This window comes from Haliotis rubra, unplaced genomic scaffold (assembly GCF_003918875.1).
Source record: "Haliotis rubra isolate DU_JTF1 unplaced genomic scaffold, ASM391887v1 Scf820, whole genome shotgun sequence".
NCBI lineage: Eukaryota > Metazoa > Mollusca > Gastropoda > Lepetellida > Haliotidae > Haliotis > Haliotis rubra.
Window position 1 is genome coordinate 166,776 of NW_025767547.1, and position 17,510 is coordinate 184,285.

Sequence of the window (17,510 nt, forward strand, 5' to 3'; positions counted from 1 at the left end):
TAGCTCGGTACTTGGGAGGGTCGCGCCAATCAATCATTGAATGTTACTTCGATCATTCTTGTTAGGTGATAAAACGAGGACTCTCAGCCCCGAGTCTGTGTGCTGTGTCAGAGTGAAGTGTTCATGTTATTTTGTGGCAAGTCATGTGTCTGTACAAGCTGACATGTGCATGCCTGATGCTATGCTGTTGTTCCCCCATTTTATTGTTCAGGGGTGGAACTGGTTCCTATGAATAGCTCAACAATGTGCCCACTTTGAAAGATCATCTGATGGGTGTCCTCATGCCCTGATGGTGTGGGTGACCTGCCTGTATTAATATCCTTTCATGTTAACATTGCAGAACACAGCAGGTGTGCAGAGCGGGAGCTTTCCACACAGATAGTCATGCCTAATGAGGTTTTACTGTGTGTCTATTTCAGATTTATGAGAGCAGGAAGTCATTACGTATTGGCTACTTTAAAAGCAATGGTTTCCTGGAACCTGTCCCTGCAGTGGAGAGAGGTGTGGACATGGCCGTTGTAGCACTGAAGAAGAGAGGTCACACCGTATGTAGTTTGTAGGATCACGCTGTATGTAGTTTGTAGGGCCACACTGGGTGTAGCGTGACAATGGGTGTAGGGTCTCACGGTATGTAGTGTCACACTGGGTGTAGTGTGAAGGGTCACACTGGGTGTAGTGTGAAGGGTCACACTAGGTGTAGGGTCAAACTGTGTAGGGTCACACTGGGTGTAGGGTCAAACTCTGTGTAGGGTCACACTGGGTGAAGGGTCAAACTCTGTGTAGGGTTACACTGTGTATAGGGTCACACTGGGTGAAGGGTAAAACTCTGTGTAGGGTTACACTGGGTGAAGGGTCATACCATATGTAGTGTAAAGGGTCGAACCAGGTGTAGGGTCACACTGTGTGTAGGGTCAAACCGGGCGTAGGATCACCCTGTAGGGTCAAACTGGGCGTACGGTCACACTGTGTAGGGTCAAACTGGGTGTAGGATCACACTGTGTAGGGTCAAACTAGGTGTAGGATCACACTGTGTAGGGTCAAACTGGGTGTAGGATCACACTTTGTGTAGGGTCAAACTGGGTGTAGGGTCAAACTGGGTGTAGGATCACACTGTATAGGGTCAAACTGGGTGTAGGATCACACTGGGTGTAGGGTCAAACTGGGTGTAGGATCACACTGTAGGGTCAAACTGGGCGTAGGATCACACTGTGTAGGGTCAAACTGGGTGTAGGATCACACTGTGTGTAGGGTCAAACTGGTTGTAGGGTCAAACTGGGCGTAGGATCACACTGTAGGGTCAAACTGGGTGTAGGATCACACTGTGTGTAGGGTCAAACTGGGTGTAGGATCACACTGTAGGGTCAAACTGGGCGTGAGATCACACTGTGTAGGGTCAAACTGGGCGTAGGATCACACTGTGTAGGGTCAAACTGGGTGTAGGATCACACTGTAGGGTCAAACTGGGTGTAGGATCACACTGTGTGTAGGGTCAAACTGGGTGTAGGATTACACTGTAGGGTCAAACTGGGTGTAGGATCACACTGTAGGGTCAAACTGGGCGTAGGATCACACTGTGTGTAGGGTCAAACTGGGTGTAGGATCACACTGTGTGTATGGTGAAACTGGGTGTAGGGTCACACCGGGTGTAGGGTCACACTGTGTGTAGGGTCACACCGGGTGTAGGGTCACACCGGGTGTAGGGTCACACCGTGTGTAGGGTCACACTGTGTAGGGTCACACCGGGTGTAGGGTCACACCCGGTGTAGGGTCACACCGTGTGTAGGGTCACACGGTGTGTAGGGTCACACCGGGTGTAGGGTCACACTGTGTGTAGGGTCACACTCTACGTTACATTTGACCACATTGTGAAAGGCATAGTGTATTCAAGTTTTTCTATCGTGATTTGCAGTAACAATGGTCCAGCCAAGCAGTAACTGATAACAATATATGGTCCAGCCAAGCAGTGACTGATAACTCCCACACAAGTCCCTTGTACCCACGGGTGTGTTGATGTTGCAGGTGGTGAAGTTTGAGCCTCCACGGGTGAGGTACATGTTTAATGACCTCTTTACGAAGGCTGTGTTTGGAGATGGCGGGGCAGAAGCTAACTCCTATCTGTGAGTAGCCATTCTTGGAGATTGTTGGACCAAGAATCAGTCATGGATTTTACCATTCCATTAAAACCATGAATGCATAACAGTGATGAACTGTTTACCACATCTATATGATTCATCTTTCTCAATCAAAACCTTGAACAAAGTATTCACCTATCAATATATATGGCTGCCGCTCTGCCTTTTGTAATTGGATTTGCATGTTACATTCATGTTCTATGTTTAAAGTACATACAATAAATTAACTGTTTATTATCTGTCAATGAAATTACATAAAATCCTTTGGTCATTACCATCATTTGAAAAGATGGTGAGTGACCTATTGATACGGTCGGGGTCACAGTGAAGGTAATTCTTTTTATGATTTTTAAAAAAAATTGAATACTCATACGTAATAATTGACAATATGATAATCAGTAATATGTGACATAATATATGTTGCTGAGGGTTGACCATGAGGAGTTATCTCCCCTTGGCTTGTCTTCCTGTTCCTGTCAAGCACTGACAAATGGAGGAGTTATCTCCCCTTGGTTTGTCATGTTGTGCCTGTCAGGCACTGAGACCAATGGAGGTGTTATCTCGCTATGGCTCGTCCTACTTGACCTGTCAGGCACTGAGACCAATGGAGGTGTTATCTCCCTATGGCTTGTCCTACTGGAGTTGTCAGGCACTGAGACCAATGGAGGTGTTATCTCCCTATGGCTTGTCCTACTGGAGCTGTCAAGCACTGAGACCAATGGAGGTGTTATCTCCCTATGGCTTGTCGTACTTGACCTGTCAAGCACTGAGACCAATGGAGGTGTTATCTCCCTATGGCTTGTCCTGCTAGACCTGTCAGGCACTGAGACCAATGGAGGTGTTATATCCCTATGGCTCGTCCTGCTGGACCTGTCAGGCACAGAGACCAATGGAGGTGTTATCTCCCTATGGCTCGTCCTACTTGACCTGTCAGGCACAGAGACCAATGGAGGTGTTATCTCCCTATGGCTTGTCCTGCTGGAGCTGTCAGGCACTGAGACCAATAGAGGTGTCAAATAAGGATGGGATAGAGATCCAGATGACTGACAACTAAAGACATACAGCATCTTACTTTGCTGCTAAGTTCATGAAGGAGGCACAATAGGACACAATTTATAGATATGATCAATATGCATGAAAGATGAATGTACTGGATAAACAACTGACAATGAGATGTGTATTGTATACTGACCATTTACTGTGCTGTTATTGTTGTTCTGGATCGAAGCATAGGTTAGGAAAGAGACCAGTCTTTAAAGGATTGGTGATAAACAACAGTTCCACTGTGAAACAAAACCATATCATCAGTGTTTGTTTACTGAGGATCAGCTAGGAAGCAATGTCAGATGTTAATCTGGGTTACTGTTTTATCCATATTGTTCTCAGGGACAATGATGTGTTGGACCCCAGCTGTCGACTTAGTTACTACGTCCTCAAGATCCCATACTTAGTGAAGCTGCCTCTCAGCCTGCTGGTGCAGCTCATTGTGAGTATATGGAGGGGTGCAGCTCATTGTGTGTATATGGAGGGGTGCAGCTTTTTGTGTGTAATTGAAGGGGTGCAGCTCATTGTGTGTATATGAAGGGGTGCAGCTCATTGTGTGTATATGAAGGGGTGCAGCTCACTGTGTATATGGAGGGGTGCAGCTTTTTGTGTGTAATTGAAGAGGTGCAGCTCATTGTGTCTATATGGAGGGGTGCAGCTCATTGTGTGTATATGAAGGGGTGCAGCTCATTGTGTGTAATTGAAGGGGTGCAGCCCATTGTGTGTAATTGAAGGGGTGCAGCCCATTGTGTGTAATTGAAGGGGTGCAGCTCATTGTTTGTAATTGAAGGGGTGCAGCTCATTGTGTGTAATTGAAGGGGTGCAGCCCATTGTGTGTAATTGAAGGGGTGCAGCTCATTGTGTGTGTATGGAGGGGTGCAGCTCATTGTGTCTATATGGAGGGGTGCAGCTCATTGTGTGTAATTGAAGGGGTGCAGCTCATTGTGTGTAATTGAAGGGGTGCAGCCCATTGTGTGTAATTGAAGGGGTGCAGCCCATTGTGTGTATGGAGGGGTGCAGCTCATTGTGTGTAATTGAAGGGGTGCAGCCCATTGTGTGTGTATGGAGGGGTGCAGCCCATTGTGTGTATGGAGGGGTGCAGCTCATTGTGTGTAAATGAAGGGGTGCAGCCCATTGTGTGTAATTGAAGGGGTGCAGCCCATTGTGTGTGTATGGAGGGGTGCAGCTCATTGTGTGTAATTGAAGGGGTGCAGCTCAATGTGTAGATGGAGGGTTGCAGCTCATTGTTTGTAATTGAAGGGGTGCAGCTCATTGTGTCTATATGGAGGGGTGCGTCCATTGTGTGTATATGGAGGGGTGCGTCCATTGTGTGTATATGGAGGGCTCCAGCTCATTGTGTGTATATGGAGGGTTGCAGCTCTGTGTGTAGATGGAGGGGTGCAGCTCATTGTGAGTATATGCTATGTGGAGGGTGCAGCTTGTGACTATATACTGTGTGGAGGGTGCAGCTCATTGTGTGCATAAATAGCGGTGCAGCTCATTGTGTGTATATGCTGTGTGGAGGGTGCAGCTTATTGTGTGTATATGCTGTGTGGAGGGTGCAGCTCATTGTGTGTATATAGGGGTGCAGCTCATTGTGTGTATATGCTGTGTGGAGCTTATTGTGTGTATATGCTGTGTGGAGGTTGCAGCTCATTGTGAGTATATACTGTGTGGAGGGTGCAGCTCATTGTGAGTATATACTGTGTGGAGGTTGCAGCTCATTGTGAGTAAATACCGTGTGGAAGGATGCCGCTCATTGTGTGTATATATATATAGGGATGCAGCTCATTGTGTGTATATGGAGGGGTGCAGCTCGTGTGTATATGGAGGGGTGCAGCTCAGTGTGAGTAGATGCTATGAGCAGGTTACAGCTAAATGTGAGTATATTGTGTGTAGAAGGTACAGCTCATTTTGGGTACATGCTTTGTGGAGGTCAGTGTAAGTATACACTGTTTTGGGAGGGGACTGTTGAAGGTTATTGTGTTTGACACTGGCCTGTTTGATGGAGATGCTAGTGCTACCAAGATGATATCTCTGCTGTTACAGGATGCAGATGCTGCGGAGACGATCAAACTGAAACAGGAGTAAGACTCAATATTTTACTAATTTTCTTACTGAAATAGGGCACAAGATGGCCGACAGAGCGGAGCTCACTGTGCTTAGTTACATCTGGTAAAAAAGCCAGCACTTCGCATGTTTCAAACTGGATTTGCCTTTATCTTGATTTTGGAACTGTAACCCTTGATTGGACCATGATCTAAATTATCACAAAATTCATATTTGCCTCTGTAAATTTCTTTTCCATTGTTAACCTCTCACGCTGTCACTCACTCACACTCTCTCTCACTCACTCACTCACTCACTCACTCACTCACTCACTCACTCACTCACTCACTCACTCATAAGGAGTTGTTGATTAAGGGTATACTCAGTCCAACTATACATCCTTTTTGTGTCCTCAGTAGTTGAGCTATTCAAGGTTCATATGCTTACGTCTTGAGTTTTTCCGAATCTGTAAATGTCCATTTGAAATCAGATATGTTAGTGTCAATTTTGAATTGAGCAAATTCAGTAGTTTTGTATTCTGACTAAATTGAACACACAGGTTTGTTTCCATCCTGAGGAACTAAAATATACAAACCCGTCATGATCGTGTTCTGCCCTCAGGAAGTCCAAGCACCTCAACGTGCAAGGATGACTTTTTAGTGTGGTGGTCCGATTAATTGAAATAATCGAAGATTGGTCGCAGTGGCCAAACGACCAAGCAATCGATCACATTTTCTCATAATCGAACACAAACGATTTTGGAACCGCTGTAATAGAGTTTGAAATACTTGATGATTGAACATATCTAGGACGTTGTCAGGGCCTGAAAACGTGTTTATTTCTAAGAAAACTCACTTCACTTTCTGAAAAGTCATGACTGAATATTTCTTGAAGAATCTGGGAAGTTAATGTTACACTGGAACTGAATCATTTTACACTGGATGTGAAATCTGCAAATGTAATTTGTGCAGTTTCTAAAAACAACAACAGAGAACCAAATGTTTTTTTCTTTATACTTATCTGCAACTACAACCTGAATAGGAAAATCTAAAAAATGACGCTAACCAATTTTTTTTCGATGATTGGTCGTTGGTATTGAACCAATCATCAATTGTGAGATTTCAACCAATTCCCAACACTAGTCGGGCAAGCAAATTTCTGGTCATTATATTCCGATACTTATGATGTCAATCACTGGATTGTCTGGTTCAGACTTATTATTACAGTCACCATATTTATCTAGCTGTATACAACACTAATCAACACACAATAAACAGGATTGTCTGCTTACATATGTACACTGCTGAACTTGCATCAAATAAGGCTTTGCTGCCATCAAGAGATGATTGGAAAACAAAGGTTAGCCCACAGACTGTTTCATACAGAGCTAAATTTGTCAGTAAAATCAGTATTTGAATTACTTCTCATCATGTGTTCAAAGAAATTGTTTCTTTCTGTTCATGGTCAGATCAATGCTCATGCTGTTGATCACTGGATTGTCTGGTCCAGACTCGATTATTTACAGACCGCCGCCATATAGCTGGAATATTGCTGAGTGCAGCGTAAAACTAAACTCACTCACTCACTCACTCATGGTCAGATGTAGATTCACTGTGGTTTTATGACAAGTCAGAATACAGGCTAGCTATTCTCGAAATGTCCGTAGCCCAACAAACTTCTTAAGCCCATTCTAAACACATTGGCTACGATCAAAGTTAAGCATTCTTAGGGCTACAAACGTTTCGAGAATAAGGGTCCAGGATTCTTCGACATAAAAGTGTACTTACCAGGCGGTGTGGTTTGGTGCCGGTTTCACGATTGTTTACCATTCCTTGCAGAACCGTGCCACAGTGGTTCAAACTAGCAGAGGATATAGAGGTGAGATGGTGTGAAATATGTCTGATGAGATAATAGAACTCGCTATCTGCCATAGATGAGAATAGAATAGCAAGGTCTGCCGTCATTGAGCATAAAATAGCGACGTCTATCTGCCATCATTGAGCATAGAACAGAGAGGTCTATCTGCCATCATTGAGCATAGAACAGAGAGGTCTATCTGCCATCATTGAGCATAGAATAGCGACGTCTATCTGCCATCATTGAGTATAGAACAGAGGTCTATCTGCCATCATTGAGTATAGAACAGAGGTCTATCTGCCATCATTGAGCATAGAACAGAGAGGTCTATCTGCCATCATTGAGCATAGAACAGAGAGGTCTATCTGCCATCATTGAGCATAGAACAGAGAGGTCTATCTGCCGTCATTGAGCATAGAATAGCGACGTCTATCTGCCATCATTGAGCATAGAACAGAGAGGTCTATCTGCCATCATTGAGCATAGAACAGAGAGGTCTATCTGCCATCATTGAGCATAGAATAGCGACGTCTATCTGCCATCATTGAGTATAGAACAGAGGTCTATCTGCCATCATTGAGCATAGAACAGAGAGGTCTATCTGCCATCATTGAGCATAGAACAGAGAGGTCTATCTGCCATCATTGAGCATAGAACAGAGAGGTCTATCTGCCGTCATTGAGCATAGAATAGCGACGTCTATCTGCCATCATTGAGTATAGAACAGAGGTCTATCTGCCATCGTTGAGCATAGAATAGCAAGGTCTATCTGCCATCATTGAGAATAGAATAGCAAGGTCTGCCATCATTGAGCATAGAACAGAGAGGTCTATCTGCCGTCATTGAGCATAGAATAGCGACGTCTATCTGCCATCATTGAGCATAGAACAGAGGTCTATCTGCCATCGTTGAGCATAGAATAGCAAGGTCTATCTGCCATCATTGAGCATAGAATAGCAAGGTCTATCTGCCATCATTGAGCATAGAACAGAGAGGACTGTCTGCCATCATTGAGCATAGAACAGAGAGGTCTATCTGCCATCATTGAGCATAGAACAGAGCGGTCTGTCTGCCATCATTGAGCATAGAATAGTAAGGTCTATCTGCCATCATTGAGCATTGAATAGTAAGGTTTATCTGCTATATTGAGCATAGAATAGCGACGTCTATCTGCCATCATTGAGCATAGAATAGCAAGGTCTATCTGCCATCATTGAGCATAGAATAGCGACGTCTATCTGCCATCATTGATGATAGAATAGAGAGGACTGTCTGCCATCATTGAGCATAGAATAGCAAGGTCTATCTGTCATCATTGAGCATAGAATAGCGACGTCTATCTGCCATCATTGAGCATAGAATAGCAAGGTCTATCTGCCATCATTGAGCATAGAACAGAGAGGACTGTCTGCCATCATGGAGCATAGAACAGAGAGGTCTATCTGCCATCATTGAGCATAGAACAGAGCGGTCTGTCTATCTGCCATCATTGAGCATAGAATAGCAAGGTCTATCTGCCATCATTGAGCATAGAATAGCAAGGTCTATCTGCCATCATTGAGCATAGAATAGCAAGGTCTGCCGTCATTGATGATAGAATAGAGAGGACTGTCTGCCATCATTGAGCATGGAACAGCATGGTTACCCATTTTGTTCTTGGAAGTTGGGGATGGAGGGTGTCAGCAATTGTGTACACATGTACTAAGGGGTCAGCAATTTTTGTACACAAAAATATTATAAAATTATGCTCTGAAATTATGGGAAGGGAGGGTTGGGGCAATGATTTTGTACATGACATTGGGGGGGGGGGTCATTCACATTGTACATGCTTTTCCTTAAATATCATCATCATATCACACACACACCTAGCCATACATTGTGTACAGTCTCTAGATCTATCTGCCATCAGCATAGAGTAGGTACATATGTCTGATATCCCTCATCCATGAATTGCATATTTCTGTTTCAGGCTTACAAACTGGAGTTCTTGGCAGCCATGACAAAACAGAAACTTGATGTCATTCTGTCGCCAACAATGGCACTTCCTGCCATACCCCTTGGCAAGGCAGCTGAGAGCACAGGTAGAACAGATGCTCATTACAACCCCCTCCATAACTTTCAAAATCAATAGATGGCAGTTGCAATTTCCTCCTCATGTGTTTCAGCTGCTGTTACGTACACCACCCTCTACAATGTGCTCAACTTTCCTGCTGGCAGTCTGCCTGTAACCAAGGTTACTGAAGATGACCAAAAGAAGTTAGAGGAGGTTTATCCAACAAATACCATCCATGAAAAGATGACCAAAAAGGTGAGTACCAATACGGGGGTTAATCAAATTGGTCAGTGAAATGTAATTGAATAAATAACTACAGTCAGTTCAGATGGGCTACTTACAGAAGAAACAAACTAAGTGCCCTTGGAATGCTTTTTTTGTTATTTTATTCAAGGTTTTTTTAAGGTCTTAAGGGGGGAACTGTACATGAAAAAATCACAGAAGAACCACACCTATACCTGCACCTTGTGAAGTGAGTCTAATAAGTTTTAACAAAGTCATTCGTTTATCAGTCAGGCACTGATGATGTCATTTCCAAGGGACATAAACCATGTGTTTATTGTGGACATAGAACTCTCGGTTATTGCGGAAAATTTGAATATCGATATAACGCAATAAAATAAATTGGTTACTTCAGTTATCTGTTCTGTTTTGGCTGTAAAACTCCTTGACAAACACTTTTTATGATGGGAAAAACTACAAGAAAAAAAGGTTATTTTTCGTGTAAACTTGCCCTTTAGTGCTTGAATTCAGATATTATTTCAACATTTTTTAAAATGCTGTATATGTTTTAAAAGAAAAGGTGAAATCTCTGTCTCTTAATTATCAGAGATATCATCAGTTCTAATTTTTGTTTGAGCAAGTTGGAATTCAGAGTTGGTAATTTTGCTGTAGATATGGAGCTGAATATGGACCTCTGAGCCTTCTAAATCCCTGCCTCATGATGGGCCTTATGTGTAGACACAGTTTTACAGGAATTGTCTGTTTTAACTGTGTGACTGAGGCTTTCATAGGCTGAGGTGGTGTGAAGTGAAATGAAGGAATTTAAGTCATGTTACAGATTATTGCAATCATATATGTAGTGGCTTGTATGTGTGTGGTGTGGGGGTGGGGGGTGTTTGTTGAGGGAATGATGGGGTGATGTTTATGTGTTGTGTGTAGGTGGTGTGTTTGTGGGGAGAGGGCATGATGATTTTGTCTAATGGATGGGAATGTGTGTACATATTAGTGTTGGGAATTGGTTAAAATCTCGTAATTGATGATTGGTTCATTACAACCGATCAATCTTCTAAAATAATTGGTTAGCGTCATTTATGAAATTTTCCTGGTTATTTTTGTTAATGCACAATAAAATAAAGAAAATACATGCAGTTCCTTGGGGTGATTTTTGCAAATTGCACATCTTTAAAGGATGACTAGTATGTAGGAACATAAATTTCTTGTCGTCTTTAAATTAAATTCAGTTGTGACTTGGAACGAGCATGTTGTGTTCATGAAATGTAACAGACAAAACCAACCGTGTGAAAAATATTGTTAATGCAAAAAGTGTTCCAGAATTGTTTGTGTTCGATTATGAGAAAACATGATCGATTGCTTGGTCGTTTAGTCACTGCGACCAATCTTCGATTTTTTCAATTAATCGGACCACCACTAGTACATATATGTGGAAGGGAAGGGGGGTGTACTGCGGTGGTGTTTAGGGGGAGGAGGGGGTGCTGGTATGCGGACTATACGGATTTGAGAGTGATGGCTAATGTTCCCCACTTCATCCTCCAGATGTCTAGAGGAAGCGATGGCCTGCCAGTCAGTGTCCAGTGTGCAGCCCGGCCCTTCCAGGAGGAGCTCGTTCTGAGAGTTATGAAGGACATCGAACAGGAAGTGAAGTACAAGTGAACAGCATTCTGGGAGTAACCTTGCACATGGACTAACACTTTTACACAAGAGATCAAATGAATTCCACAACTAGACTTGTCTAATAGTTGATCACTCAGTTATCTTAGCGCTAAAGTGATCAGAACTGCAAATACTTTAAAATAAGATTATTGATTGATTTTAGGTTAAAGTATTTAAGATATGATGGTCTTGATCACTTCATGGAACAGGACTCAGACCCCGTCTGGTAGTTGACCAGTTGTCGCCATTTTCTTTTAATGTTATTTCTGAAATATTCCGTGTATGGATTTGGCACTTTTGATAACTAGATTTTTGTCAAATAATCGCAGTTGCATATATTTTTGTCCATGGAAAGTTTGAGTAGAATTTTCTTATAATGCAATGAGACAAAAGCATAATGGTGGAAACAGAAATTTCCATTGGACTCTATGTACTAGTTATCGCCATCTCTAAACAGCATGTGATAATGTGCACCGATTCAGTTATATAAACTGAAATTTTAATTAAATCTGGTATCACTTCTTTTCAATGAAATGTCAAAGAAATGTTTCAACAATTTGCCGTCTGCCACCTGACATGAACCAAATGCGATCTACGCATGATACAATGGCAATAACTGGTCCTTAGTTACAACTGGTTGCTAGGTATCTGGGTTAGAGTCCTGGCCCTGTTCCTCAAAGCGATTGTAGCGCTACGACAGTCGTAAGTCTATGTTAAAGTGTGGGAGTTAGCTCTATGATTGCTTTGTGGAATGGGCACCTGATCTTTTTTCAGTATTGCGCAAGAATGACAATTGTAACTGTACTCCGACATCACTTGATGGTGCTAGCTGGCTTGTTTAACAACAGCTTGAGTCTGGCTATGGATGTCTGTTGTATAATCTGTATGGTTCCTCTCATGTATTATATTGTTTGCTTGTGTAAATTGGGGGAATGTGACTTAGATGTGTAGAAACCTATAGAAATAGTCATGGTGAGCTTAGTCTCTAGAATTAGTCCTTGAAGTAGTGAAAAACTACGATTTCTTGCCAAAATGTAGCAAGTGTTACAAAAAACCAAAAGTCTGATATGAACTGTGGTCATGTTGGATATAACACTAGGTGGCATCTTGTGAGGCTGAATATGAAGGACGTGTCTTGGACACAGGCTCAGGACTATGAAACCTGAGCACCAGTTATTTTTGTTGTCCATAAATACTTTGTAAATGTCCCGTTTTATCTGTTATCCATGCTTGTTGACTGACATAGTACATAAACTAAGGCCTTCCGAGTTGTGTTTCTCGGTATTCCTGGTAGAAAAAAAGTCCCAAAACATTCCTGCCAAATCAATTTTGTTTATTTTTTCTTATCCTGACTCATGATCTTTTGCTTATCTTCCTTTTCCTTGCAAATGGTAGTGGAACACTTGAACCCCTTGAAGTTCCCGAAGCGGACGTAAAAATACACTCACCCACGAGTTACCTCCCTTTTCCCGCGTAAACCGTCATGTGACCAGCCTTACTTGTCACTCTCTCCCTTTTCGCTCAAGTGGATGGTTGAGCGAGCACTGGAGTCCCGTATACGGCATTATATCCTATACATTTAGTTCCTATTCTTCAAAATTACGCTGTGTATGGATTTGGCAATAACTACTATGTATTATATGTAAAAAAATTGTAAAAATTATTTGTATTTGTATACGAATAACCAAGCCTATGGGCACCTATCTGCAGCATCGAGGTCTACACAGTGCCGGTTATCTGGACGACGGCATACAGGTTCTTCAAAGTGCCAATCAACTCAGACAGCAGCTAAACTTCACAATTAAGTTGCTCACGCAACTAGGATGGCTAGTGAACCTGATGAAGTTGGAGTTAGAATCAAACAAGATCTTCAATTGCTGGGAATAAGAATTATCACAACACATAAAATCGAATTGTGGTCCCAGAAGATCATTGGGTCAAGATACAAGCCATGATTCCACAAGCAGTCATCTCTCCGTTAACACTACGAACATGGCAATGTCTACTCGGTCTACTAACCTCGGCGCAGACTTGACTTGCACAGGAAGATTACAACTAAGGCCGCTGCAACAGTTCCTGACAAAACATCTGGACAGCGTCGACCCTATCTTGCTGCCAGACAATCTTAAGAGGTACCTACTTTGGTGGACCCACAGGTCGAACGTCTGCGGAGGGACCTAATTACAAGAGCCGGCCTTCAACACACATCTCTACGTAGACGCATCGATACAAGGTTGGGGTGCACATCTCAACAATTAAGTTGCATCAAGGAAGTGGTCCAAACAGAGCAGCATCTTCACATCAATCTGCTGGAGATGAAAGCTGTGATCAATGCCTTACAACTAAGGTCGAGCTCGCTGATCAACAGAATGCTGATGGTCCACACGGACAACTCTACAGTGGCATTCTCCATAAATCGGCAAGGATCTACAAGATCACCAAGCCTACTACAGCTCACATTCCAGTTGTTTGACATCATGGAGGAGGCAAACATCTGGATAAAGGCGTGTCACATACCCGGAGCCAAGAACATGCTTGCAGACGCTCTCTCCCGACCACTGCACCCCTCACCTACAGAATGGATGCACCATCCAGAAACATTTCGGCTCATCATAAGGGAAATAGGATCCCCATGCATAGACCTGTTTGCCACGAGGTTCAACAAACAACTACAGACATTTCTCTCACCAGTTCCAGATCCTCAAGCCTGGGCAACAGATGTACTGAACATATCATGGGAAGGACTAAACACTTATGCGTTTCCACCACTGATATTACTACCGAAAGTACTGTTGAAGATCAAACAGACACAGGCGCTACAACTGACCTTGGTTGCGCCATACTGGCCAGCGAGAATATGGTTCCTAAACCTAATAGAAGATCTCGGAAGTCCTACAATCACGTTACCAGATTGGTCGAACCTACTCATACATCCGCACACCAAGCAAGTCCACAGGAACCAAACACTGTTCATTGCGATGAGAGCTACTCATCCTCAAGTGGCGGAATTCTTGTGTCATCTTAGACAGACCAGACATCTAAAAGGTTCGACATTATGCCTATTTCCATGGTAATCACTGTACTGATGGCGTCGTGGTATGTAGATAAAGTGGACGAGAGTACCAGAATTACTTGCTCTGCTGAGATCTTTTAAACTAGAGGACCAGCAAAAGAAGTCCAGAGCTCCGGCCTGGGATCTGAATGTAATTCTACGTCCTATGATGCCTACGAACCTATAGACCAGACTACACTCGAGCTGCTGACACAGAGGACTCTGTTCCTGCTTGCGCTAGCCACGGCAGCTCGGATATCAGAGATACATGCGCTGGACTTTGGTTGAACCAGATTCGACACGGAGCAACATGCTGCAGTTCATCTAGGACTTAGATGGGACTTCATTGCCAAGAACCAACTACCTGGTCAGCCAGATAGACAGTTCCACGTACCAGTGCTATCCACAATCCTCGGACCAGAGGATATAGAGGACCTATCCTTGTGTCCGGTCAGAGCCCTGAAGATATATCTTCAAAGACTAAGACAAGGAGACGAAAATTCAAGCGCCTATTCATCCCATTATCCACAGAGACATCAGCAGAAGTCTCAAGAACGACCATATCGTTCTGGATGAGAGCCGTCATATTGAGAGCCTATAAAGCAGCAGGATTAGAGCCTCCAAGAGCTTCCAACCCACACGAAGTCAGAGCATTGGCGTCAACACTAGCTCTGCATGGAAATTGCTCTATATCAGCAATTATGGAGGGCTGCTTTTAGAAGTCGGACATGGTGTTTGCCAACCACTACCTCGGAGACATAGCCACTGAAGTCGTCTCAGGCATTCACCAATTTGGGCCTCTCGTTGTAGCACAGCTACTAACGGCTCCACAAAGACGCTGAGTTGGAAAATCTCACCCTTTATCACGTTGACTTGTTGATAACTTTAACTAAAGAAAAGTATTAGTTTGAAAGTCCATGCGCACAGTCTAGGACAGGCTAGCATGAGTGATTAAAGATCCTGTACGGGTAAAGATCTTACCTGTACGTGAAGGGGTCGCAACTCATTTATGATAAAGATCTTATCATAATCTATGGGTTGTTATAAGATACCTAGTAATATGAAGATACTAGTTTATCTGAAGCCACATGAATCAAGACGATTCAACTTGTCTGAGATGGAAGTAAGACAAGAAGTGGTCCCCCCCCGAGTTATAACGGAAGTTGGAAGAATAGGATCACGGAAATGCCGCTATGCAGTTCCCATGGGGGGGATACAGGACGTATCTAAGGACAACTGATGAATCCAGGAAGTGGCTTGACCACCACCAATCCGTTGGATTCTATAAGCAAAAGATCATGAGTCAGGATAAGTAAAAATATGTAATGTTTCAAGTAAAATTGATATTTTTATACTTATCCTGACTCATGAGGTCAAGCCCTCCCTACCTCCCCGCTGGAAACACTTCGGAATGAGGTAAGTCGTGGGTGAGTGTATTTTTACGTCCGCTTCGGGAACTTCAAGGGATTCAAGTGTTCCACTACCATTCGCAAGGAAAAGGGAGATAAGCAAAAGATTATGAGTCAGGATAAGTATTAAAATATCAATTTTACTTGAAAAATTACATTTTTGTTTTTTAAATATTTGTAATTCTATTATTTTATAATTTTTGATAAATCTGACCTTTTTTGCCAAAAATGTGTCCAAGAAACATTTGTTTTCGAGCCTTAGTGGTTGGTATTTTTGTATTAGAGAATTGTGTTCTGTTGAAATATTGGATTTCTTCTTAAAAGTTGATGCCTATGATTTATTGGACATAATATGTTTGGATGACCACATTGTCTATATGATGCACATTGTTGACTCATACTGTTTTACACTCTAGCATCTGCACTTGTTTTAACCAGATATATGCAACTGTTGTGTTTTTACTGCATATCATTATACTGATGTATGAGTTGTGAATTATGAAACAGCTATTCACATTTATACTGATTCCCTCAGTTTATGAGTGGTGTGGTGTAACAGTTGTCAAAGAAATCACATTTGGTTGTGCAGAGTAGCCTCCCTTATTCCTACCAGAATTTTGTGATCCTTGGTTTGTCAAAACCACGTGTTCAAAGCTGTCACTGAAGTTGTGAATATCTACAACCTGTGTGCGAAATAGTTTCGAAATGCCTGAAAGTTACAAGCCCACAGAATAATTCACTAGCCAGAAATTTGAATGTAAAAACTAAGCAAAAGGTTACAAAAAGGTAAAATAACATCATTTTTCAGGCCATAATCTTACCTTATTATTTAAAAGTGTATTATAACTTATCAAGTCGGAGAGAAGGATATATTTAAAAGATGACCCCATGAAAATTCACTAGCCTTTCAGGCCAGTGACTGTAGATTTACTGGCCTGACTGCATTTTTACTAGCCACAGGCTAGCAGGCCAGTTGCTATTTCGCACACTATCTACAACCTGCATCAGTTTGAATCCACATCACTTATTTGTCTCCCTCATTCGAAGTGTTGCCATGGTGAAGACGATAAGTGTCTGCCAGGTGAGTGGATTCTCAGTTGTGCGATCCTGGCTGCGTTATATCCACAGACGCTAATAGAGGGTATACAGTCGAGCACCGTTGTCTCGATATTCATGGGACCAAGAAAAAAATATCAAGTTTTCTGAACTCCGAGACATCCGACCAGGGCATATCGTCACATATCACTATGAAAGAAAACTAAACGCTTCTCAGTATGTTTTGATTCAAAACTATAATCCGTTATCAGTCGTGTTTAGTCGTAACAGTGAGTACTTCCTAATTAATTCCTTGTTATTTAATCCTAATTACATAACAAACAAGTGACACCTTCAACTCAATTAGCCCTAATTAGTTTACACTACAGCATCCGTTTGATTCATGCCGCACCGTGTGTAAACGTGTGGAAACAACCTCAGTTCAGAGGGATACTTGCCCATGAAAGGTACATGAATATCGAGTTTCTTTGCAAATATCGAGTTAAAAGGGTAATTTTGCTTGTTGGGACCTTGAAATTATATCGAGATATCCGAAATATCGAGAAAACCGTATCGAGTTAAAAGAGCTTGAATAATGATAATTTATGAAGGATTTTGCCGGGACGGAGATGTTATATCGAGACAACCAAGATATTGAGTTATCAGGGTTCAACAAAACGGTGCTCAACTGTATTTTGTTACCCCCGCCAGGGCTCTGTTGTGCAAAGTAATCTTAGCACTAAGACTGTCATAAGTCTTTGTTAAGGCGGGGCGGTGAGGTAGCCTTGCGGTTAAAGCACCCACTCGTCATGCGGAGGACCCGGGTTCGAATCCCAACATGGGTACAATGTCTAAAGCCAATTTCTTGTGTCCCCGCCGTGATATTGCTGGAACATTGCTAAAAGCAGCGTAAAACCAAAGTCACTCACTCACTCACTCACTATGTAAGCATTGGGAGTTATGGTCACCTTAGCGCTAGTGCCACT

At 42.7% G+C, this 17,510-nt stretch overlaps 1 protein-coding gene across 4 annotated transcripts in view; it reads left to right on the forward strand.

The window, feature by feature from the left end:
* LOC124262091 (fatty-acid amide hydrolase 1-like) overlaps nt 1–12,333 on the forward strand; it is a 34,462-nt gene extending 22,129 nt beyond the window's left edge. For all 4 annotated transcript variants that reach the window (XM_046696534.1, XM_046696536.1, XM_046696535.1 and 1 more), the window contains 8 exons: nt 420–545; nt 2,020–2,117; nt 3,519–3,618; nt 5,226–5,263; nt 7,064–7,103; nt 9,052–9,163; nt 9,248–9,390; nt 10,912–12,333. In XM_046696534.1, the coding sequence (XP_046552490.1) occupies nt 420–545; nt 2,020–2,117; nt 3,519–3,618; nt 5,226–5,263; nt 7,064–7,103; nt 9,052–9,163; nt 9,248–9,390; nt 10,912–11,028 (774 nt within the window). In that variant the 3' untranslated portion in view covers nt 11,029–12,333. The remainder of the gene's footprint in view (nt 1–419; nt 546–2,019; nt 2,118–3,518; nt 3,619–5,225; nt 5,264–7,063; nt 7,104–9,051; nt 9,164–9,247; nt 9,391–10,911) is intronic.
* Nucleotides 12,334–17,510: the final 5,177 nt, after the last annotated feature.